A 25,685-nucleotide genomic window follows, 5' to 3' on the forward strand; every position below is an offset into this window, starting at 1 on the left:
CATAAAGCAAAAGTCTGAATTCCTCTCCCCCATCCCTCTTCCTTCCTGGAAATAACTTACTATTTTGGAGGGCCCATGGAGGGTGTAATCCTTCTATACCTTTTTTTATGGCTTTACATCTCTCTGTTGTTTTAGATTTTTGTTTGTTTCTTACCTTAATAGTGTTAGGATGATGTATTTAGCAATTTAGCTTTTTTTTTTTTCCTACCAAATCTGTCTTCGACTATTATTTGTCAATGTTAGGTAGAGATATACTTTATTCTTTTTTAGTATTGCATGATATGGATATAGTATATTTAACCATTTTCTGATTTTGAATTTAGATTTTATTTTCCCCTCAGTATTTTATAATTTCAGATAGTGCTTTAACAAACATTACTAGTACATCCTTTTTATGTTTTTATGAGAATAGTTTTTTAGGATACATTGCTAGAAGTGAGATTGTTAGGTAATAGGGAATGTGCATTTAAAATTTTAATGGCACTACCAAATTCCTTTAGTTCCTTATTTTTTAATGTAGTATAAACATTTTTAATCTTACAGAAAACAGACTAATACAGTGGACACCTGTATATCCATCACCAGAATTTTTTTTTTTTTAAGATTTTATTTATTTATTTGACAGACACAGCTAGAGAGGGAACCCAAGCAGGGGGAGTGGGAGAGGGAGAAGCAGGCTCCCCACCCAGCAGGGAGCCTGATGCAGGGCTTGATCCCAGGACCCGATCCCAGGACCCGGGGAACATGACCTGAGCCTAAGGCAGATGCTTAACGACTGAGCCACCCAGGCGCCCCTATCCATCACCAAATTTAACAGTTAACAGAAATTTGTTACACTTCCTATTTTATTTATTTTTTAGGTAGGTTCCATGCCTAAGGTGGAGCTTGAACTCATAACCCTGAGATTAAGAGTCACGTGCTCTACTGACTAACCTAGCCAGGCGTCCCTTTACACTTCCTATTTTAAAGCAAACTTCAGATCTCATGTCATTTGATTTCTATGTACCTCAGTGTACATCTCTAAAAAAATATAGTCCTTTATGAAGTAGAAATTAATTTTACTTTGTTTTAAGCATTTTTTCCTTGTTAACACTGATGCTTGTTCAGCAGCATTATGTAGTACTTGTACCCTTGAGACTCAGCTGAGCTCAACTTTGTTAGCTTGTATTTTTTCTTCATTTAAGGAGTATATAAATTTGCATCAAATTTTCTTAGACATAGTGTAATGGTTATTATCAGAGCTAAAATGTAGGTAGAATCAATGATTGAAATGGAATCTTCATTGAAAAGAATAAAGCTAGTCTATTTTTCTTGATATTCTGTATTACAAATCTGAAATTCTTATTTTGCCAAAATGTTTTAGTTCAATATTTAAAGTTATTTTTAGTGACTTGAGTATTGTGAATTTATTTCAGACTTTTGAATCAGCTGTGCAAGAGAATGTCAGCATTAATGGGCAAGCATGGCAGGAAGCTTCAGATAGTTTTATGGGTATGTGATTTAACTTTCCTTCTGTCATTAATTTCTGAGTTATTTTTGTAGCTAATTTTATCTCGAATGCTAATTTTTTTTTTAAAGATTTTATTTATTTATTTGAGAGAGAGAGAATGAGAGACAGCACGAGAGGGAAGAGGGTCAGAGGGAGAAGCAGACTCCCCGCCGAGCAGGGAGCCCGATGTGGGACTCGATCCCGGGACTCCAGGATCATGACCTGAGCCGAAGGCAGTCGCTTAACCGACTGAGCCACCCAGGCGCCCACGAACGCTAATTTTTAATCCCCATTTTCAGTCTTTTTTTTTTTTTTTAAATTTATTTATTTATTTATTTATTTGAGAGAGAGATAGCAGAGTGAGAGATAGCACCAGTGGAGTGGGGGGCGCAGAGGGAGAGGGAGAAGCAGGCTCCCCATTGAGCAGGGAGCCCCATGCAGGGCTCAGTCCCAGGACAGCCACCCGGGCGCCCCTCAGTGTCCCTTCTTTTAAAAATTTTCCTTCACTGGGGGGAAAAGGGAAACATCTAGAAGACTACTGAGGCAAAGTACACAATAGGTACCTTGATTTTTTCATATATGCTATCTGGCATTCTCAACAAGATTTTCACCTGATTAGCCTTTGAAAGTACCCTTGTTAGTAGTTTACTGGAAAATACTGTACAACTATCTACAGATGAAGAAACAGGCCCAGAGGATTTCTGTGAGTATTACCTTATAAATCAAGGTGTATTTTACAAATGATTCTTATAGTAGCGAAGGACCCTTAGAAGTATGAAGTTAAATTATAAGAGTACCAACCATGTAAAGGATGAGGTAAATAAAATTTGGGAAATCTAATGTTATTCCTTTTACCATCTCAATATATAAACCAGAAAGTAAATTTTGGTGACTTTGAAGAGATAACTATAATAATTCCAAGGATTAGACAATGAAGTTTTCTGGGCAAAGTATTATCTTAATGTTGAGAAGAAAAATTATAACCACAGAGGATGAATAGAATGAGCTTGGAATCAGCTCAAGGGTATAGAATACTTTACAGACAGAATACTTCCTTTTTTTTTTTTTTTAAGATTTAATTAATTAATTTATTTGACAGAGAGAGTGACCGTGAGAGAGCACAAGCAGGGGGAGCTGCAAAGGGAAAGGGAGAAGGAGACTCCCTGCTGAGCAGGGAGCCTGATGAGGGGCTCGATCCCATGACCCAGGAATCATGACTTGACCTGAAGGCAGGTGCTTAACCAATTGAGCCCCCAAGGCACCCCAGAATACTTCTTCAAAGCAGACTTGATTGTACCCTAACTAATGGTGTTGACATATCTAAAAAAAAAATCAAAGTTTTAATGGAAAGGAAATGGTCAGTGGTCAGTGTAAGAAGGAAAAAATTTAGTAGAAAAGGAAAGATCTGTGTGAGAAGAGAGTCAGAATTCTCCAGCAAAGTCTAGGAGAAGGGCTACCCTGACAAGAGGGTCAGAGTGTCTTGTCTTTCCCCATGGTGATATTACAGAGTCTGACCAGCATAACTTGGTATCACTGCTTGATATTACTTGTTATCCAGTTATACCCTAGAGCTGATTCCAAGCTCATTCTATCCACCCTCTGTGGTTATAATTTTTCTTCTCAACATTAGGATAATACTTTGCCCAGAAAACTTCACTGTCTAATCCTTGGGATTATTATAGTTATCTCTTCAAAGTCACCAAAATTTACTTTCTGGTTTATATATTGAGATGGTAAAAGCAATAACATTAGATTTCCCAAATTTTATCAGAGTGATTGCCAATTAGTAGGGGAGAGGGAGTGTATCACAATCACCTAAAGTATTTTTAAACTATACAGGCTTTCCTGTGTTTTTGACTCTTGTTCTCCGAAGTCACTTTGGAGTTGTTTTATTGTTTGCTCCAGGCTGCCTTTAGCAATATGATTCATCAATTTATAGATTAAGATACATATTTTCTAATAGGTTGGCAGCCTGGGTAGAGTGTGGTTATTCTTTTTTTTTAAAAAGATTTTATTTATTTATTTGAGAGAGAGAGAATGAGAGATAGAGAGCATGAGAGGGAAGAGGGTCAGAGGGAGAAGCAGACTCCCCGCTGAGCGGGGAGCCCGATGCGGGACTCGATCCCGGGACTCCAGGATCATGACCTGAGCCGAAGGCAGTCGCTTAACCAGCTGAGCCACCCAGGCGCCCGAGTGTGGTTATTCTTTTTCCCTTTTCCTCCTTATAATCGTGAGGGGAAATAGTTGAGAATACTACAATTTTACCTTCTTTCATGGGCACTTGATAATGCCAACCACCATACCAAATTCTAGGATGTAGGTGAAAACACATGGTCTTACTATTTAGGAACTCATTGTTAATGGAAGGAAATGGACAAGGAATTACTGTACTGTTTAGGAAGGGGGATAAGACCCAACAGAGTAGATTGTTGTTAAATTAAATGCATTTAATGAATGACAGCATGCTAGATAAAAAGGAGGAAGGATATTTGAAGCAGAGAGAACAGCACGTACAAAGGCACAATGGAGTGGTATGTTTGGAAAATGTCAAAAATGAATTGGGAAAACTAAAATGGCAGGTGTGGCCAGAGAGATAAGTTGGGGCCAGATCACAAAGAACCTTGAGGGTTTGCTTAAGGAATTTGTACTTTATCCTGTAGGCAGTGGGGAACCAGTGGAGATTTTTAAAATAGAATTTACATGAAAAGCTTTGTGTTTTAGAACACCAACTGCTGGCTGTGTAGGGGTGGATTAGAGAGGGGTGAAATTCAAGGCAGGCTGATCTTAGGGAAGTTATTGAAATAGTACAGTAAAAGATGGTGAAGACTTGCCCTAAGATGGTAGGAAAGGAGAGAAAAAGGTTCAGCAGGTAGGATTAAAAGTGTTTGTCTCTGATCTAATACATAGAAGCAATAAGTAAGCTTTGCAAGGGCAGAGGTTTTTTTGTCTGTTTTGTTCACTGGGATCATTGTGAAAATGAGTGAACAAGTAAAAGGAAAAAAAATGAATGAATAGATAAGTGAAAACAACTTTCTCCCTTCTTCCATAACTATCCTGAAAGGACTTGATTTCAGGCTTGACCAGGTACATTTAAGAATTAAGGTGTAAGTTCCTTGAGAGCAGGGGCTATATTTGTTTTTCAACACTTAGCTTGGCATATAGTAGGGACACAGTAAATACTTGTTAAATTGGTGACAAAATCTTCCCTGCTCAAATTGTTTATACATTTCAGTTTTGTAGCTTTATCATTAGGTGGCGCTGAAAAACCATTTTCCTGCTCCATAGAAGATTTAGCTGGGAGACTTTTTAAACTGTAAAATAGTACATTATTTCAGGCTAATGATTGAACTTTTTATATGGATAAATTAAAATTTAGGAAGGGCTGCTCATCTAAATGAGTGTTCAAAGTAAGCAGTGACTGTTTTTCTCATAATACTCTCAAAAGAATTTAGTTGGACTTAATATTTGTTACGTGAATGAGAGATACCTGATGTACTTCATTAATCTTTACCCAATGTGTGTGTGTGTGTGTGTGTGTGTGTGTATGCTGATATATGTCAGCAATGTTTGAAAGTTTCCAAAAATAAATATCACTGTTTCAGACTTCTTAATGAAGCTTCTACTTAATAAAATATATTCCTAGCATAGACTGTGACATAGCAGAACAGGTGTGATGTGAGACCAGCTAAGCCAATGACCTAGCTCTTTAGTATTTTTTTTTTAAAGATTTATTTATTTGAGAGAGAGGGTTCGTGTGTGCACGTGAGCAATGGTAGGGCAGAGGGAGAAGGTGAGAATCCTCAATTAGACTCCCCCCTGAGCACGGAGCCACTCCGGGCTGGATCCCAAGACCCTGAGATCATGACCTGAGCCGAAATTGAGAGTCAGACCCTTAATCAACTAAGCCACCTAGGCACCCCATTCTTTAGTATTTTTAACTACTTATTCTTTTTTTTTTTTTTTAAGATTTTATTTATTTATTTGAGAGAGAGAGAGAGAAACAGCATGAGAGGGGAGAAGGTCAGAGGGAGAAGCAGGCTCCCCGCTGAGCCGGGAGCCTGATGTGGGACTCGATCCTAGGACTCCGGGATCATGACCTGAGCCGAAGGCAGTCACTTAACCAACTGAGCCACCCAGGCACCCACTACTTATTCTTAAAGATGATTTTCAAAATAAGGTTGATGTACCACCTGCATTCATTTCATCTACGGTGCTTAATTTTGGGGCCCCATTCCAGAGGCTTCTGTTGAATCAAAATTTCTGCACTTCTGACAAGTTCCCCATGTAATTATTCTGCTGAAGTTTGAGATTCACTATTTTAAAACAGGAAAGCAAGAGATAAATAGTTTTAGTTAAATAAATTATAAAGTCACCGTGTCCTTACTTTTTCCTACTATTCCAGTTGTGTCTATTTCAGATTTAGCTTTTCCACTCTGCTACTGTCACAGCTTTGGTGCAGCACGTAATGAAGTCAAATCATGTTGGAAACTCTGACGTTAAATGCCCTTTACAGTCTAGTTCTTTTATATTTTATCGTCCTTTCCTTACACTTTATCCTGCAGCCATGTAGAACTTTTAGTTTTAGAACAAAGTTTCCCAAAACCTCTATGATCTTGCAAATACAGTTTCCTCTGCCTAAAATGCTTCTCCCTGTTATTTTTTGTCCCACCTTTTTTTAATCCAATGGATTTACATTTATATTTCAAGGCTTATTAGCTCACATGCTGTTTTCTGTTTAAAGTCTTAAATTCCCGGGGTGCCTGGGTGGCTCAGTCGTTAAGCGTCTGCCTTCGGCTCAGGTCATGATCCTGGGGTCCTGGGATCGAGCCCCACATCGGGCTCCCTGCTCGGCGGGAAGCCTGCTTCTCCCTCTCCCTCACTTGTGTTCCCTCTCTCGCTCTGTCTCTCTCTGTCAAATAAATAAATAAAATCTTTAAAAAAAAAAAAATAAAGTCTTAAATTCCCTAGGCAGAGTTAGGGTTCCGTTCTGTGTCCGAATAGCATTTTGTTCATACCTCAATTGCATTTATCAGTTGTTTTGCAGTTATGTTTCTTCCAGGGAACTGCGGGCTCTTAGCAGGGATCATGTTATATTCATCTTTGTATTTTTCTGATTTTGGCCTGGCTTCCCATAGGTGCTCAGTAATTGATTTTTCAATGAGTAAATAAATGAATTAATCCCAAAGTGGGGGCATCCATTAACTTGCCATATTTGTTTTTCTTAATTATTTTGTATTTTCTAAATTTAGCTTGTTATATTTCTATATAGAATATAAGCAATGTGTTTTAAGAAATTTTTGATATTGTTTTTCTCTTGTAATAGATTCTGATATTAAAGTACTTGAAGATCAGTTTGATGAAATCATAGTAGATATAGCCACAAAACGTAAGCAGTATCCCAGAAAGATCCTTGAATGTGTCATCAAAACCATAAAAGCAAAACAAGAAATTCTGGTAAGATGATTTATCTTTGAGATAATAAGTTTTGTGTTATGTCTATTTTACTACAATTAAAAAAATTAAAGTATGAGATGATATCTATGTGGACACAGATGACATTTTGTTTTCTTTGTCTTTTCTTCCTCAATTACTACTGTTGATCTCTTGTAAGATTTTTTCCTGTTCTAAGTTATACTAGATTTTGAACACAGCTGATTTTTTTTTTTTTTTTTTTAAGATTTTCATTTATTTACTTGACAGAGAGACACAGCGAGAGAGGGAACACAAGCAGGGGGAGTGGGAGATGGAGAAGCAGGCTTCCCGCTGAGCAGGGAGCCTGATGCAGGGCTTGATCCCAGGACTCTGGGACCATGACCTGAGCCGAAGGCAGACGCTTAACGACTGAGCCACCCAGGTGCCCCAAACACAGCTGATTTTATTTATTTATTTATTTGAGAGAGAGAGAGAGAGAGAGAGAGAGAAACAGCATGAGAAGGGAGAGGGTCAGAGGGAGAATCAGGCTCCCCGCTGAGCCGGGAGCCCCATGTGGGACTCGATCCCAAAGCTCCAGGATCATGACCTGAGCCGAAGGCAGTCGCTTAACCAACTGAGCCACCCAGGCGCCCAACACAGCTGATTTTAAAATAGAATTTGAGGAAGGAAGACTAACTTTACAATTCTGAGACCAAGAAGGAAAAATAAATTTATCTTTTTTTTTTTTTTTAAGATTTTATTTATTTGAGGGGGTGCAGAGGGAGAGAATCTTCAAGTAGACTCCCTGTTAAGCGTGGAACCTGACTTGGGGCTCCATCTGACGACCTCTGAGATCATGATCTGAGCCAAAATCAAGAGTCGGTTGCTTAACTGAGCCACCCACAAGCCTCAATAAATTTATCTTTTAGATCTTTTCTTTTGTGTCATTTGTGTTTGGCACATTATTTGTATATGTTTATATATTTTGGAAGACCCCTTTAGCTTAAATTGATGATGACAGCTGAATACCTGTTCATGATACCAAATTTGCTTTATGAATTGTGTATAATTTGTTTTTCTCTAGAAGTCATGATGGGGTGGGAGTAGGTTTGCTTGGAATGGCACTGCCTCTGGAGCTAGAAACACATGTTGCTTTAAATTATGTTATACTGTTTGTCATTAATTTTTGAAATTAGCATACTTTCACATTTAAATCTTCCAGTTGCTTTCTGTCAGGAATTTTTTTTTTAAAGATTTTATTTATTTATTTGACAGAGACAAAGTGAGAGAAGGAGCACAAGCAGGGGGAGTGGGAGAGGGAGAAGCAGGCTCCCCGCCCAGCAGGGAGCCTGATGCGGGGCTGGATCCCAGGACACTGGGATCATGACCTGAACCGAAGGCAGACGCCTAATGACTGAGCCACCCAGGCGCCCCTGTCAGGAATTGTTTTGGACAGTGAAGACATTGTTCTATGAGAAAAAAATATAAGCAGAATTTTTATTTTTTTTTCTTCCAAAGCATTCTCAAAAAAATACCCTACTCTATCTCCCCCCTCCCAACCTTGCTTTTTAAAGTTTCCCCAGGAAAAACATTCAAAATGTATTTATTTTCTCTCTCCCTATTACTACCCCCTTCTTTCCTGGGAAAAGTCTAATTGGTAATCGGTATTGCATAAAAGAAAGAAAGTTGGCAGGCCTAGGTGGGTACTGCTGTGGAAGTTTAAAATGGATGCAAAATGGATGGATGGGGTGAGGATACTAAAGGCAGCTCTTATTAGAAAACATTTTTGGCTCCTGCTGGCTTTGGGCAGGAGTAAGGAAGAACATTTTACTCTTTTTGCCGAATCATAGGTCTTACTCCATGTCAACCTTGCACAGGGGCCATGCTAACCTTCTCTGTATCGTTTCAGTTTTAGTGTATGTGCTCGCTGAAGTGAGATCTGCTCTCATAGTCCCAGCCTATCACAGGATGTATAGGCTTCAGTGTGCTGACATGGTAGCGGCCACTTTTTAAAACAGCTTCTGTGGAAATATGAGTTCTGAGTTCCAAACATTGTCTTAAAATGAACTTTTGAAAAAACAGTCTATTCATAACTTGGAGACTACCTTGTACTTTAAACACAAAATTCAATCTCTGTGGCTTTAATTTGCTTGTTTGCTTTTTTTAAACTTTTTTTATGGTGCTATTTCTTAGTGTATGCAGTAGGTGGCAATGCTATAAAAGGTATAATTCAGACTTAGTTTGCTCTTTTCCCCTCCTTTCCTACAGATTTCAGGATCTTTTTTCTTTCAATTTTTCCTTTTTTCTTTTTTCGTTCTTTTTTTAAAGATTTTATTTATTTGAGGGCTCCTGGGTGGCTCAGTTGGTTAAGCGACCGCCTTCGGCTCAGATCATGATCCTGGAGTCCCGGGATCGAGTCCCACGTCGGGCTCCCTGCTCAGCAGGGAGTCTGCTTCTCCTTCTGACCCTCTTCCCTCTTGTGCTCTCTCTCTCAAATAAATAAATAAAATCTTTAAAAAAAAAGATTATTTGAGAGAGAGAGCACACTACTGGTGGGTGGTGTTGAGGGGCAGAGGGAGAGGGAGAAGCAGACTCCCTGCTGAGCAGGGAGCTCAACGCTCAACAAGGGGCTCCATCTGAGGACCCTGAGATCACGACCTGAGGCGACCTGAGCCATAGACAGACACTTAACTGACTGAGCTACCCCTGCGCCTCCCCCTTTTATTTTCTTTAAAAAAATGGTTCTACCAGCTAATAGTATATTTGCTTACATTAGGTGAAGGAAATGTTTATATGAAGGATTAAGTGATTAAATCTGTTTTAATTTATATTGTGTTTAGAAGCAGTACTACCCTGTTGTACATCCATTGGACCTAAAATATGACCCTGATCCAGGTGAGTCAGCGCTCATTTGTGATAAAAGTGAAGCATCAGCTTGTAATTTTTATGAGTTCCTGATACTCTTTTAAAGGTGTCAGTGTGAAGGGTATCTTCCCTTCGATGCTCTAACTCACTACCAGTCATCCGTGTTTAGCTCTTCTCTAGAATTATAAAAACTTGCTCTAAGTGTACTGACTCAGCAATCTCCAGGAGTAGGTCCTAGGAATCTGGACTTTTATAAAGCTCTCCCCTGACCTGGACTATTATATCTTCTCAATCTCTAACTTCTATTATAGTATCTTCCCATTTCTAACTGCTACTATACTGTCCATTCTTTGTATTACAGCCAAAGTTATACTGTTAAAGCATTCATGGTGTCACTCCCCAGTGTGATGACTGTCATTGGTTTCTCATTGTTTACAAAATAAAATCCAATAAAAATATAATGTTGAACTTAAGAAGAGATATGCATACTTGATATACTTTGAACTCAGTTCTGTTTCCATTTAGATGCATCCTTTAAAACTCAGAGAAATAAGATTGATAAAAACTTAAGTAAATCCAGCAACAAAATTTGCATTGCTAAAAATGTGGATCATATATATTTTTAAATGATTCTATTCTCACATTTAAAAATTTGTAACAATTTTCCTAAGAGACCTTTTGGTGTTTTCCTTTGGCACTCAAAAGTACCATTTCTTTCTTCTTTTCTTTCTTTTTTTTTTTTAAGATTGTATTTATTTATTAGAGCGTGCGCGTGCACGTGAGCCGGGGAGGAGCAGAGGGAAAGGGACAAGCAGACTCTGTGCTGAGCACGGAGCCTGATGCAGGGCTCAATCCCATGACCCCGAGATCATGACCTGAGCTGAAATCAAGAGTCAGATGCTCAACTGACTGAGCCACCCAGATGCACACCCCCTTTCTTTAAGTACCATTTCTGAACTATTAGAAAAATAGTTAAAACCTTGATTTATTTGTATGGGCTTCTTATACTTACGGTTTTGAGTACTTTATCTTTGTAAAATTGTGTACTGCTTTCTAACATGTCTCCTGCCCCTTTTAAATCTCCCAGTGCCAATGGGGATAAACCAAGAGGGGGTTGTACAAGTATATAGATACTCAGAAATTTGTTAAAATCACAGCATTCACTCTGTTTGACAAATAAAAGTTGACCTAGGCTCACTAAACAGGGAAAGTTGTCAAAATGCAGTGGTTGATGTATACTTGTTTTGATTTTGAACAACATAAAGATAATAATTGAAACTTGTGGTATCATAATTACCCAAGTATTACTATTCTTCTTCTTCTTTTTTTTTTTTTTTAAATTCTACACCCAACATGGGGCTCGAACTCATGATCTGGAGATCAAGAGTCACATGCTCTACAATTGAGCCAGCCAGGCATCCCCCCAAGTATTACTTTTTAGATATAATTATCCTCTAAAGAAACTTGTAACCTTTTTATCTTAGGAGGGAAAACAAATTTACTTAAATGATCTTTAAAAGGTCTATATGATTTTTTTTTCCCCTACCATTCCAGTTATGTAGTAATAGTGGAAAAATCCTCTATATCATATTATTCTGACTTCGAAAGTAAGCAAAAGAATAATTAAGAATCTATCTTTTGGATAAATTTTGAGATTTTGTTGTTATACACTTTCATAATGTTTATAAACTTAGAATAGCATCAGTTCTGTAAGCACAGCAAAGTTAACTCACAATTTTATTAGCTGTGTATTTTGGGGCAATTCCTTGATTTCTTCAAACTTCAGTTTTGTTTTTGTTTTTTTTTAAAGATTTTATTTATTTGAGACACAGATATACAGAGAGAGAGAGAGAGCATGAGCAGGGAGAGAAGGCAGAGGGAGAGGGAGAAGCAGGCTCCCTACTGAGCCAGGAGCCCGATGTGGGGCTCGATCCCAGGACTCTGGGATCATGACCTGAGCCGAAGGTCATGCTTCGGCTGCTTAACCATCTGAGCCACCCAGGCGCCCCAAAACTTCAGTTTTTTTATGGTGAATTCTGGATTTGGAGCCTGATGCTTTAGGTGTGAATGCCAGCTCTGTCAGTAAATATTACATTGTTCTTCCTGCTTACCAAGGTTGGATTATGAATCACAAGAGATGAGGGGTTCAATAATCTATAACTAAAATACATAATTACTAGTTTATAAAGAGATAATATGTAATAATAACCTTATCATAGGGGCGCCTCGGTGGCTCAGTCGGTTCAGCATCTGCTTTCGGCTCAGTTCATGATCTCAAGATCCTGGGATTGAGCCCTGTGTCTGGCTCCCTACTCAGGGGGGGCCTTCTTCTCCCTCTCCCTCTGCCCCTTCCCCCCACTCATGCTTCCCCCCATGCTCTTTCAAATAAATAAAATTAAAAAAAAATAACCTTATAAATCCTATCTCATTTACAACGCCATACTTTATACATAACTTATAATACATCTAACTGGTAAAATCATACAAAATTAATTCAAGTGGCTTAGGAAAATAGAAAGCATAAATTTGTATAGAACCTAAAAGTCCGAATAAGCTGCATGGGAAAATTTTTGTGGGAACTTCTTGAAAGTTTTTTCTTCTCGCTATTTGAATATTAAGTAATTTATTTGAAAGTTGACATTTTTAAAGGTTTTCTGGTTTTTAAAAAAGCAATACTTAGCCAATGTGTATAACATTGATTTGGCAGTTATGTTATGAACTTTGAGTGATACAGAGATAAAGTAGACAGAGTCTCCCTTTAAAGAGCTTATGTTTGAGTGTAAAAGATAAACATAAAACAGAATTCGTTCATGCCCTTAACTGGTTCTTTTCCGAGTTTTCCCTATCTGAGTAAATGGCACCTTAATCTACATTATTGCTTTAGTTAGAAGTCAACCTTGATTCTTTCCTCCCCTGAACTCCTCATATCCAGTCCATCAATAAACTACAAATTATTCCTTTGAAATATAATCTCACCATTCATCTATTTCTCTCCATCCTGCTATTATCACTTCTAATCTGGATCACTGTCACTTTAGCCAGGATTTCTACACATGCTTTCTAGAAGGTCTTTCTGTTTCACTCTTGTTTTTTCTCATTCCATGGTGTGTGTGTGTGTGTGTGTGTGTGTGTGTGTGTGTGTGTAGGACAGTTGATTTTTTTAGAAGTTCTTTGAAATATTTCAAATATATGGAAAATATGGAGTATAACATAATAAACATCTTTGTTGCTACCACCCATATTTAAGGGCTATTCATATATTTGCCAAATTTGTTTTAGACCTTTTTAGGAACTAAAAGCTACAGATGCACCTGAAACCTCTGTACTCCTTCACCATCCTATTCTATTCTCTCTTACTTCAGAAGTAATCACTATCTTCAAGCTGAGTGGATCCCTTATTGTCCATGTTATTTATGCTTTTACTCTATAGATATGTAACCATAAATAATGTATGGCATTTGTTTTTAGATTTTTCTATAAATTCTATCATACTGATCATATTCTGCAACTTTTCCCCCCTTGACATTGTATATACACAAAGCTTTCTATTCGTTGAGCTAATACATAGTATTCCAAATATGAATACACCACTGCTTATCCATTTCTCTGTTGAGAGATACTTAGATGATTATTTTTTTTTTTTGCTGTTATAAATAGTATTACAAGAACATTCTTATAACTGTTTCCTTGTATAGTGTAAATGTGCCACAGATTTTCTGGAGTAGATTTCCGGAAGCAGAATTTCTAGGTCATAAGGTTTGTTTCTATTCAGCTATTACATTTGAACTCTTACTATTCAGCCTAACCCTACAGTTTCTTCTAACCCTACAGTTTCTTCTGTGAGTTGCCTATTTATATTCTTTGCCTATTTTTCTGTTGGTTTGTTTGAACTTCTAAGAGTTGTACATACAGGCATATATCCATATACATGTACACACACACATTTGGATATTAATCCTTTGGCTATAAGCACTGTAAATAATTGATCTCAATTTTTGGCTTGTCTTTTAATAATGATCTTATATATAAATCTTAATGTAGTTGGATTTACTAGTTTTTTTTACTTTATAATTTGTTCTTTCAGTGTCTTTAAGAAATCTTCTACCCAAGTGACATAAAGATCCTTTGATATTTATAGATTAATTTAGAAGGAAGTGCCGTGTTTAACAGTGTACATCCTCCTATTTGTGAACATATTATATATCCTTTTTTTCCCCAAAATGTCCTTCAATAGTGTTTTATGAACACATGTAATAAAGATGATTGTAAGAGTGGTACCCTCTTGTTTCTTTGAGAACAGTGTTGTTTAAGGGAATGGATATGGTAGGCATTCTGTAATGATGTAGAGAAGTATTTAAAAATGTGTAATAAAGATAGTTATAAGAAAAAATATAGCGTTTTATAAATTTCTTTATAGGTTTTGCGCATCTTTTATTTGTGCCTAGATACCTTTTTGTAGCTCTTGTAAATGGTAGCATTTTGCAGTTACATAGTATAATTGAATATTGCTGATGTTTAAGAACACCATTGATTTTTATTTGCTGAACTCTTTTTAGTTCTAATGTTTATCTAGTTTCAGTTAGATTTTTAAAAATGTAGATAATCATATCATTTGCAAGTGATGGGCTTTATCTTTTTTCTAACTTTATACATCTTTTTTCTAACTTTATACATCTTTTTTTGTCTTATTACATTGATTAGAATCTTCAGTATAATGGTGACTAGTAGCAATATTAGTGGTCATAATATTTTAAAATGAGTAAGTGTCTAATTTTATCGAATACTTCTTTTGCACAAACTGGGATCATATAGTTGTTAACCAACTTTATTGTGGAATAATTTACATATAATAAAATACATTCATTTTATGCATACAGTTTGAGTTTTGACAAATGTAGACAACTATGTAACCATCACCACAATTCAGATATGGAGCATTTTCTAAAATTCATAAAGTTCCCTTGTGCCCTTAGATCATATGCTTTTTATCTCTAACTCCATTAATATGGTGAATAAACATTGACAGATTTTTCTGATGGTTATCTGTGCCTTCATTGAGAAAACCCCACTTAATTTATTTTTTTCATGCACTGTGGAATTAAATTTACCTATACTTTATGCTTATACTTTGTTTAGTATATTTGCTTCTAGTATATTTGCTTCTGTAGTTACACACAAAAAATGTACGTGTGGTGTTTTAAAACATGCTGACCTTTTCTAATTTTGGCATCAATGTTATACTGCCCTCATAAAACAGTTTGTAAATACAGAGGTTATTTGTTCTTTGAAGAGTTGATAAGATTCATCTATAAAACTGACCCTAGTGGGTGGTTGGGGTGATATCTGACTTAGCCTTTAGCTAGCTATTCTAAACACTAGTATACTTAATGCTTATTTATTTCTTCATTTTTTTTTCTTTCTTGAGTCAATTTTGGTAATATTTGTTTAGAAAATAGTCTGTTTTATCCATGTGCTCAGTATGTTGATATGAAATTACTTATAGTAATTGCTTATGTTTGAAAAATCTCTCTCCACATATGATTATTTTCTTTCTTAACATTGTTTAAGCTTTCTCTTTTTTGGTAATATCTTGCTTTAGGTTTCTGTTTTTATAATCTTTTCAAAAAGTTATCTTTTAGTTTTTCTGTGTTTCTCTCTGAGTCTTTTTTTTTTTTTTTTGAGTTTTCTGGTTCCTTGAATTCTTATCTTTAGTTATGGTCTTCCTGCTTTCTTGAGTTTTCACTGTAATTTATAGCTTCTTTAGTTGAACACTTAGTTTGAGAGTTGTTTTTTTTTTTTTAAGATTTTATTTATTTATTTGACAGAGAGAGACACAGTGAGAGAGGGAATGCAATCGGAGTGGGAGTGGGAGAGGAGAAGCGGGCTTTCGGCTGAACAGGGAGCCCGATGCGGGGCTCAATCCCAGGACCCTGGGATCATGACCTGAGCTGAAGGCAGACGCCTAACGACTGAGCCACCCAGGGGCCCCTTGAGTTATTATTTAATAAATGCATTGAAGGCTGCTATGTCCTGCTTTAGCCATATTTCCAAGTCTTGACATACAGAGGTTTCATAGCTCAGATCTGAGTAGTTTTTAATTTGCAAATTTAGGAGTTTTCTTTTACCATTTTCCCTCTTTTTTTTTGCCTTCTATTATGTTGGTAGAATTTTCTTTTTTTTTTTTTCTGGTTTGGAAGCTATATGCTATGTTTCTTTTTTTTTTTTGAAATTATTATCTTTTTAAGATTTTATTTCGGAGAGAGAATGAGAGAGCACAAGCAGGGGGAGCGGCAGGCAGAGGGAGAGGGAGAAGCAGGCTTCCCGCAGAGCAGGGAGCCTGATGTGGGGCTCGATCCCAGGACCCTGGGATCATGATCTGAGCCGAAGGCAGATGCTTAACCGACTGAGCCACGCAGGCGCCCCTGTTTCTTTTCTTTTAGTGTTACCTATCAAATTTTAGCTTAGCTAGAATGTAGCTTAGCTGGAATTCTAAAATTATCTGAAAGTCTGGAGTTGTTCAGTATTTCAAGTCCCCTCCTAAGCAAGACAAGGACCTTATTACACTTTACCCACTGAATAAGCACCCCCCTTCCCTGGTTTTTTTCTTTGAGTCTAGAATGTTAGTTTTTCTTTTGTTAAAAAATACAGTTTACTCATTACTACTTTTTTGTACTCAATGATTACATTTATCAACAAAATTTTCCAAATTCTGTGATTACTGTTTCTTGAATCTCATGCCTTCCTTCTAGGTTCACTATTCTTGTTGATGTGCTTCTTTAGGTACTTTGAGTAAAAGCCTGTGGGTGGTAGACTCTCTTAGTTTTTATTTCATCTTGCTCTTAAATTTTGTTTTATTTATCTTCATTTACCATAGGGAATATATTACATCATTATCTCCATACTCCTTTTTTAGATGACTTTATTGAGATGTAATTCATACACCATACCAATTTACACATTTAATTTTTAAAAGGATTTTATTTTTAAGCAAACTCTACACTCAACATGGGGCTCAAACTTACAACCCAGAAATCAAGAGTTGCATGCTTTAGTGACCAAGCCAGCCAGGTGCCCCCTCAATTCACACATTTAAATTGTACAACTTGATGGCTTTCAGTATATTCAAAGAGTTACACAACCATCACCAAAATAAATTTTTAAACATTTTCATCACTTCAAAAAGAAATCTCATATCCCTTAGTCATTCTCCCCCAGTCTCTTCTCTCTCTCTCCCCTAGCCCTAGGCAACCACTAATCTGCTTACTGTCTACAGATTTGACTGTTCTGGACATTTCATATAAATGGAATCATGCAATATGTAGTCCTTTAAGAATGAAACAAGATGAAACCAGAGAGGGAGACAAACCATAAGACAAATCTCGTAATCTTAGGAAACAAACTTGAGGGTTGCTGGAGGGGAGGGGTAACTGGGTGATGGACTTTGGGGAGGGTATGTGTTGTAATGAGCACTGGGTATTACATAAGACTGATGAATCATAGACCTGTACCCCTGAAACAAATAATACATTTTATGTTAATTAACTGGATTTAAATTAAAAAAAAAAGAATGGCTTTTTTTTTTTTTAAAGATTTTATTTATTTGATGGAGAGAGACACAGTGAGAGAGGGAACACAAGCAGGGGGAGAGGGAGAGGGAGAAGCAGGCTTTCCGCTGAGCCGATGCAGGGCTCCATCCCCGGACCCTGGGATCATGATCTGAGCCCAAGGCAGACACTTAACGACTGAGCCACCCAGGCGCCCCAGAATGGCTTCTTTCAATTGGCGTAGTGTTTTTGAGGTCCATCCATGTTGTAGCATGTATCACTACTTCATTTCTTTTCATTGCCAAATAATATTCCCTTTTATATATATATATACTTTTTATTTATCCATTCATCAGTGTAGGGATTTTGTTTTTAAAGTAAGCTCTGAGCCTAGAGTGGGGCTTGAACTCATGACCCTGAGATTAAGAGTTGCATGCTCTACTGGCTGGCTCAGTCAGTGTGGACATATGTTTTCAATTCTTGAGTATATGTAACTAGGAATGGGATTGCTGGATTATATGGTAACTCTAGCTTTTTTTTTTTTTTTTAAGATTGTTTGGCACTTGTGGCTCCCTTAAATTTCCATGTGAATTTTAGAATCGGTTTGTCAATTTCTGCAAAGAAGCCAGAGCTGGGATTTTGATAGGGATTGTGTTAAAATTGTAAATTAATCTGGGAGTAATGCTAACTTAGTATTAAGTTTTCCAATCCATGAACAACAGACATCTTTACATTTATTTAGATCTTCTTTGATTTCTTCCAATGAGGTTTTCTAGTTTTTAGCACTTCTTTTTTTATGTCATTCCCAAGTGTTTTATTGTTTTGATGCTAATGTAATTGGAATTTTTAAAAATTTTATTTTCACTTTGTTCATTGCTATTGGTATAGGAATGGAATTGATTTTTATATATTGATCTTGCTGAACTCATTTATTAATTCTAATAGTTTTTTAGTGGACTCTTTAGAATTTTCTATATAAAAGATTATATCATATCATCTGCAAATAGGATAGTTTTACTTCGCCCTTTCCAATCTGCATGCCTGACATTCATTGTTGATAAGAAGTCTCTTGAGAGTCTATACTGCCATTCTTTTATAGATAGTCTGTTTTTTCTCTCCTGACTTTGTAGATTTTCTCTGCATTCTTAATGTTCTGCAATTTTACCACAATATGTCTAGGTGTTTATTTTTAGTTATCTAGCATGGTGTTTGATGTGTCCTTTTTTCTTTTTTTTTTTAACATTGAAAATAACTTTATTGCTTTTTCTTGATTATATAAAAGTACATTCACATTCTAAAAATGTCAAAAGTGTAAGAAATACTCATGATTATTGCTTGACTCCTACACCTTCAGTCCTCCTGCAGGTCTTGCTGCCCTTACCTCAAAAACATATTCCAAATTTTCAGCCACTTTCCACCAAATCCATCACTACCTCTCTTACCCATGTTCTCTTAGCAAGATTACTACGATAGTCACCTCACCGGTCTCCTTCCTTGCATTCCAGTTTCCCACACAGCATCCAGAGAATTCCTTTCAAAGCATAATCAGATGATGTCACCCCTGCTTAAAACCCTGTAGTGGCTGCCCATCCTACTTCCCTCGGTTTACAAGATCCTCTCTGACTTGGTCCCTGGCTGCTTCTCTGATTTCATCTCTGACCTTGGTCTCTTATCATTCTCACCTTTTCCTTATTGTGCTGCAACCACACTAGCATTCTTGCAGTTTCCCCAAGGACATGCCAAACACACACTGGCCCTGTGGCTTTTGCACTTGCTGTTCCCTGGTTCCTATCTGAAACCACCTGCCTGACTCACTTCACTCAGCTCTCTGTTCAAAGTTACCTCATCAGAGAGGTCTTTCCTGATAACCTGTGTCACATTCCCTTCTAACCCCCTTGGTCATACTCTGTCCCCTTAATCTGCTTTTGTTTTTTTCACCACTTAAATGACATATAATTTCTGCTTATTTTATCATCTTCATCCCTCCCCCCACTGTATTATAAACTCCCTGTGAACAAGGACTTTGTTTTGTACTTCTGTGTCCCCTGCTAACTCTCTAAGATCATTATCTGACATTGTACACTCAAGAAGTATCTATGAAATAAATACACAATTTTATATAAATTGATCATATATATTTAAAAAATATAGTATTCTATTTTTTACTTTTTGTTTTGGCTTTGTCTCTCCCTTCCATTCACTACACCTTCAGATATCCAATCTTAACCTGGTACAAATCCATTTATCCATCTTTCTCCACTCATACAATCATACAGGAATATATATGCACTGAACATTTGTGGGATAATTTATTTTACAGAAAATTGAGTCATGTATTCAAACTATGTGCAGTTTACTCTTTTAACCTAAGTATATGGTAGAAATCCTCCAATTCAACTGCCGTAGATCTGTGTTTGTATTTTAAATTATGTTATATTTTTATACTTTTGTGCTCATAGTAAATGCAAGTTTAACATGAAATTTTAAATAACCAGTGGTGTATATATAAGTAGTAAATGAAAATCCTCCCAAGTCTGCCTGATCCCACACACCTTCAAATAGACAAGTACTTTGACAGTTTGATGTGTCTGATTTTAGATCTTTATCAGTGTATTTGTGAGCAGACAGGCACAGGGGGTTTTGTTTTTTTTCCTATATCAGTATTACATAATACATTCTTGACTTTTTCACTCAACAATGTAACAGTAGTTCAACTCTGCCTTTTATTGGTAATTTCTTTGTGCTTTGTACACACACAATTTTATTTAAATAGATTTATATACATTTTGGAGGGTGGGATTTTTATGTTTTGCTTGCATCCTCTTTCCTCCCATCTTCCACTCACATCTCCAAGTATACTTTCAATCAGAGGACTCCCATTTTCTAGAAAATCTTTAACTTAATCTTTCAACTTTGCTTCTTTATCAATTCTTCTATTTTTGTATTCTTGTTTTTATTTAATAATTTTTTTCTTTTGTACTGTGTATTATGATTTCCTTTAGCTGTGAGAGGATCCTAAACTTTTTAAAAATTTAGATTGCTCTATTTTTAATGCCATCTGCAGTAAGTTTCTCACCTTGACATTAGTTATATTAGCTGTCATTCATGGTTGTGATTTCTTCATGTATTTTGGAATTTTGATTTGCAGACTCTTCTTCACTAAGATTATTTATGTACCTATTTCTTGTCACTGCTTTCCCCCCTTCCTGTCTAGTAGTTTTGTGGTTGCCTTTCATCTGGACCCTGAACAGTCTCAGCAAAGAACAAATCTTGAGTTGGCAGCATGGGGCCCCTGTTCCACTGTAATAGAGGAGATAGTGGATCTAGTCACTAAGTCAGCAGGCAGCTTGGTCCAGGCCCAGGCTTTGAGGCATTATCTGGCTCCCATCATTTCTAATGTACACCTCAGCTCCTGGCCATGGTTAATGGCAGGTCTTTTTCAGCCTCCTTTTCAGGGTAGGAAAACTCTATCTCAGCCGTTGGTTTCATACAGTGAAGCTGGCTCTTCCCATTTCCTGCTCCTCTGGAGCACTTTGGGTGGGCCCCTTTTATGTTATAGGAAGCAAATTCCTGGTTACCTACTGCCTACTTACCATCTGCTTACTGGTGGATCTGCAACTTTGGCCTGACTTACAGCTTTTTCTCTTTTACTTTTTTATAGTTCGTAGAAATGTTTATTTTGTATATGCTTTGGGATATCTTTTTAATTTTCTGTATTTATCCGATGATGTTTTGGACAAAGGTGGGGAGTTTTGTGAATTTTCAAGACCAAGTTGACCAGAAGTCTAACGATACTCTTAAAAACTACAAATCAGTTTTCATTCCTCTGCTTAAAATCCTAAAATCTTCCAATTAAATAATAATAACATTTCTTTTTTTTTCATTTTTTAAAAGATATTTATTGAGAGAGAGAGAATGAGGGATAGAGAGCACAAGAGGGAAGAGGGTCAGAGGGAGGAGCAGACTCCCTGCTGAGCGGGGAGCCTGATGCGGGACTCGATCCCGGGACTCCAGGATCATGACCTGAGCCGAAGGCAGTCACTTAACAAACTGAGCCACCCAGGCTCCCAATAATAATAACATTTCAAACTTCTTAACATTCCCTTCCATGATCTGGCCTCCACTTAACCTCTCCAAATTCATTTCAGGCACTTTCCTTTTTGCCATAGCCCTATGGTCCACCTTTCAGTTCTTTGAAAGTGCCTCACTTTCACACATGCTTTTCCCTGGTGCTTCTAAAGTTGGCATCTTCTCAATTTTTCTTTCTCATTTAAAGGCTGCCTCCTCAAGAGAGATCTTCCCTAACTACCATAATGACAATAGCCTCTCCCCAGTACTCTATCATAATACTTGTTTATTTCCTTAATAGCAGTTGTTACAATATATTTGTGTATTTCCTTGTTTATGGTCTCACAAAACTGAAAGCTCCATGAGCTTTTTTACTTTGCATTTGCATTGTATGTGACCAGTATATAGCACCATGCTGAATAAATATCGAGTGACTATTATTCATCCATGCACTCATCATATTTATCAAATGTCTACGATATGCTGGAACTGTTCTCACTGTAGAGGATATAATGTTGAGCAACACAAACACGGTCCCTGTTCTATGGAAATTATGTTCTAGTTGGGAAAAGAAAAGTATAAACATATGAAAGTAAACAATCAGTGGTAGGGTGATGTGTTTAGGTGATGGAAAACACTTTCTGGGGAAGTAACAAGAAGGAATTTATCTTATGACAAGAGGAAGAGCTTTTCAGTTAGGGAAGAGCTAGAACAAGGTTCCTAAGTCAAGAGTGAGCTTGAATATTTATGGAGTAAAAGACCACTGAGGCTCCAGTGGAAGGAATAGTGGGAAAGAACATTACAGGATAATGTTAGAGACTTGGCCCAGGCCAGCAAACACAGGCTAGGAGTTTGAAAATATATGGTACCTTAAAAGAGATAAAACTCTTCAGTACAGAAGATGCTGGTGAGGTGCAGGTGGGCATGCATATAGAGGATTATATATATCTGCGACCTAGTAGGTGTGTTCAACAGTTCTGTTTAAGTTGTAGCAAAGGGTTACCTTCCAGAAGTCATAAATCACTGCTTAGATTTTTGTTTCATTTTCACCAAACGTGCTGCTTTTCAATTATTGTTCTTATTCATGCCTTTAGTTATCCCTTTAGCAACCAGTATAAGCCAGACATCCTATGTAATGCATGCTTGCTTGCTCATTTATGCACATAAAATACACTGGGAATAGAAAGGAAGCCCTCAGTTAGTGCTTTTTTGCTGAATGTCTACATTCGTGCAGGCTTTTAGAAGTTCATGTTTCCCAGTTTAGTCAGTGCAGTGACCTGAAAGCAAAACTAGGTTGATTACCCAATCTTTCATTTCCGCTTTTTCATTTCCCTGTGTTTTAGAAAGCAAGTGCCTAGGGAAGGCAGTGTCCTCAAGAGTGCCTACTTCCACATTTTTAAGAGCAAACTTTTTTTTTTAATATCCTTGCAGCAATCCTCTGATTAGTTGTCTACCAGTAAGAAGAGTTTTCATTTGTCAGTTATACCCTTTTGTGATCCTGTTAGTAAAACTAATAATTGCTTCTATATTGTCTTCTTTTTTAAAAAAGTTCTTTGAAGTTAATTGAAGAGCCTCCCTTTCCCTCCGCCCTTCGTCCTTCACTAAATATGTACAGATGACAAGGAGCTATTTTAAGTTTCTCTACAGTAGACTTGATACTTCCAGTTCTTTTGCTTACCCTACAAGCAGAAGACTTAGAGACAGTTCCTCTTCTTTCCTAATAATGCCAACTTGCTTAAGCCACTGCCAGAATATTTACAGGTGGTTACCCACTTACAAATGGTTGTTTCAAAAATTCTTATTCAATCTGAGCTTTGGAATTTGAAATGCATTTCCCCTCTGAAAAAATTTGCAAGTGGTATTATAAATGGGTAAGTTTCTAGGCTACCCTTTAAAGACCTATTTTTTCCTATATAACGTAGCTGAAATACTACCCATTTATGTTGAAAATTATTAGGAAAATCACCTTTCAGATGCACATTAGTTCCACTACAGATGTTTAAATAGGATTTGGAGGGAACAGTTTGGATCCCTAAACACCTTTGCAGTGAGAGGATAGTGGAGTCACAAAGATGTCCCCATGAAGGCTATGGAGAGAAAGCCGTTGAGAACGCTTCTGAAGGAAGCCCATCTGCAGTCTCCTAGCTGGCAGGGACTAGCCATCTGCATGTGATACATTATTCAGTCAGATGTTTGTATATCAGGACTACCTATATGCTCTTACCAGTTACAAGAAGTGAAAAATTCATTTAAAATAATCTTGAGTGAGGGAGTGAAAGTTTATATATTTTGAAAATTTCTAAGCAGATATTAATGTTGGAAAATGCTTTTTTGATGCATTTATAGGCAACATATTCACATATTTAGTGATCATTTTTAATTATGTGTTTGTTTTCCCCCCTCTTTAGTGCTTTTTAAAATCTTTGTGTGCTTGGTTTTATTCCTAAAATTATTGATGTTCCTTAGTTTTCAATGAAAGGAATTTAATTCACTTAAAAAAAAGGATACTGTAATGTTAATTGTTAAAACAGAGTTAACTCTAGAATTGTTCTGTTTTCATAGTTTTTTACCAGACATAATTTCTTTTTATTTCAAGAGATTTTTATTATGTTGGAGCTAACTTTTGACCATTTGTTAATTTATATTCTTATGAGTATAGTATAATTCTGGACAAAGGGGTATTTTAGAAAGTTACATATAAAATATAAAACAGCGTATGCTTTGAATTCTAGGAAATGTGGGTTCTAATTCTATTCTAGATCAGTTCTCAGTTCTCGCAGCTTCTGTTTTCTTATCTATAAAAGGAGGCTGATGAAACCTGTTTGCTTCACAGGGTTGTTAATGGTTATTACACAAGATTGTTTGGCAATGGATGCCACCCCATACTACCATAGGAGTGGGCTGTTGGGATTAAGTAGAGACAGATGTCATGCCATTGTGTTTCTCATCTCTGTACTCGTGTTTTCTTTTCATAGTCAAGTTTCTCAAAGAATAAACTGCATTCACCAGCTTCACTTTTAATCTCTCATTTTTGTCAAAAACTCAGTAGTATTTAGTATTTATATTGTTGTGACTATATAAATGTTCATTATGAGTCAGGTAATCATTACTATGAGTATATTTTTCTTGAACAGCTTCTTATCCTTCAGAATGACAATTGCTTTATTTTTGTTTGTTTTGTTTGCTGTTGTGTCTATCACTAATTCTTTCCCAAACTCTTCAATAGAACTATAAAATTCCTCTCAATATGGTAAACACTTAAGGTTATCCATCAGATCCATTTTAAAACCTTTTCCTTTTTCTTGGAGATATTCCTCTGGGAGCCTTTTGTTTCCTATTCTAATCTGGACTGGTTGCTGTCTAGGCCTCTGCAAAGCTTTTGTCCCATCTGTTCCTTTCCTCATCATCCTAGGAATTTCCTGTACTTCTGTTTTGAATCATGTTTCCTGGTTCCTGTGTTTTCTTCTTTCTTGATTTATTCCCTTGTTTTGGTATAGCACATCCTCTACCACCAACCTCCTATTCCCACTCACCCCAGCCATCTAGCAGCAGATCCTCTTCTATAGAGACTTTCTGGTAACACCTGTGAAGCTTCTACTCTTCTTTCAATTCCCAACTCACCCTTCTTTGTGTCTCTACAGCACACTCTTGTCATAGCCTTGTTTCATCGTACATATTGAGCACCTGCTCTACATGTCAGGCACTGTGTTCGACACTAGGGAGTCCAAGGTTAAGAGAATGAGGTTCTTGTTCCCAAGAAGTGCTAACAGATAAGAACACCATGGTTCTCACTGGAGACAGTACTGCCCCCTAGTGGCCCTTTTGAAAAAGGGAAATTTTTGGTTACCACAGTAATGGGGAGGGTACGGCTGACATTTTGTATTCAGGAGCCAGGAATACTATATGTCTTATATGTCCAACACAACTTTAGAATATGCCACCAGAAATTCATGTGTAAAAATCTTTATAATTATCCAAACCTGGGACCTAACTCCATTTTACACATAAACTACTCTTGGCACTTTTACATTGTCATTGCTTGTGTGACAGGTAACAGCTATTGTCCATAAATATGGGTTTATAGACAGTTTTTTTTTCAAAATAGCATGTGTTTATACAAAAATTCAGAATCCCTTGGATGATAGATTATTTTGTAAATCATGCAGTAATAATGAAGAATATAAATTAGCATACCCTATAAATGAAAGTAAGATAACTTTCTAGAGTAGATGTTAAAAAAGATTCTGTTCATTATTGTGTGGATGTGTGTATAAATTGAGGTATAACATACAGTGCATAGTTTGATG

At 36.8% G+C, this 25,685-nt stretch overlaps 1 protein-coding gene and 1 pseudogene across 4 annotated transcripts in view; one reads left to right on the forward strand and one right to left on the reverse strand.

Annotated features, from left to right (window-relative positions):
• Positions 1-25,685, forward strand: part of NSL1 (NSL1 component of MIS12 kinetochore complex) — a 35,004-nt gene that overhangs the window by 1,739 nt on the left and 7,580 nt on the right. For 2 of the 4 annotated variants that reach the window (XM_025877539.2, XM_025877540.2), the window contains exons 2-4: positions 1,416-1,491; positions 6,813-6,943; positions 9,742-9,796. In XM_025877539.2, the coding sequence (XP_025733324.1) occupies positions 1,416-1,491; positions 6,813-6,943; positions 9,742-9,796 (262 nt within the window). Of the gene's footprint in view, positions 1-1,415; positions 1,492-6,812; positions 6,944-9,741; positions 9,797-13,045; positions 13,159-13,904; positions 14,055-25,685 lie in introns of those variants that run through there. The other 2 variants (XM_073900212.1, XM_073900210.1) reach the window with 2 other exon arrangements.
• LOC112828927 (U6 spliceosomal RNA) lies at positions 8,744-8,841 on the reverse strand (annotated as a pseudogene).

This window comes from Callorhinus ursinus, unplaced genomic scaffold (genome assembly GCF_003265705.2).
Source record: "Callorhinus ursinus isolate GAN/ISIS: 27379988/994484 unplaced genomic scaffold, GSC_fseal_2.0 scaffold13, whole genome shotgun sequence".
Taxonomy (NCBI): domain Eukaryota; kingdom Metazoa; phylum Chordata; class Mammalia; order Carnivora; family Otariidae; genus Callorhinus; species Callorhinus ursinus.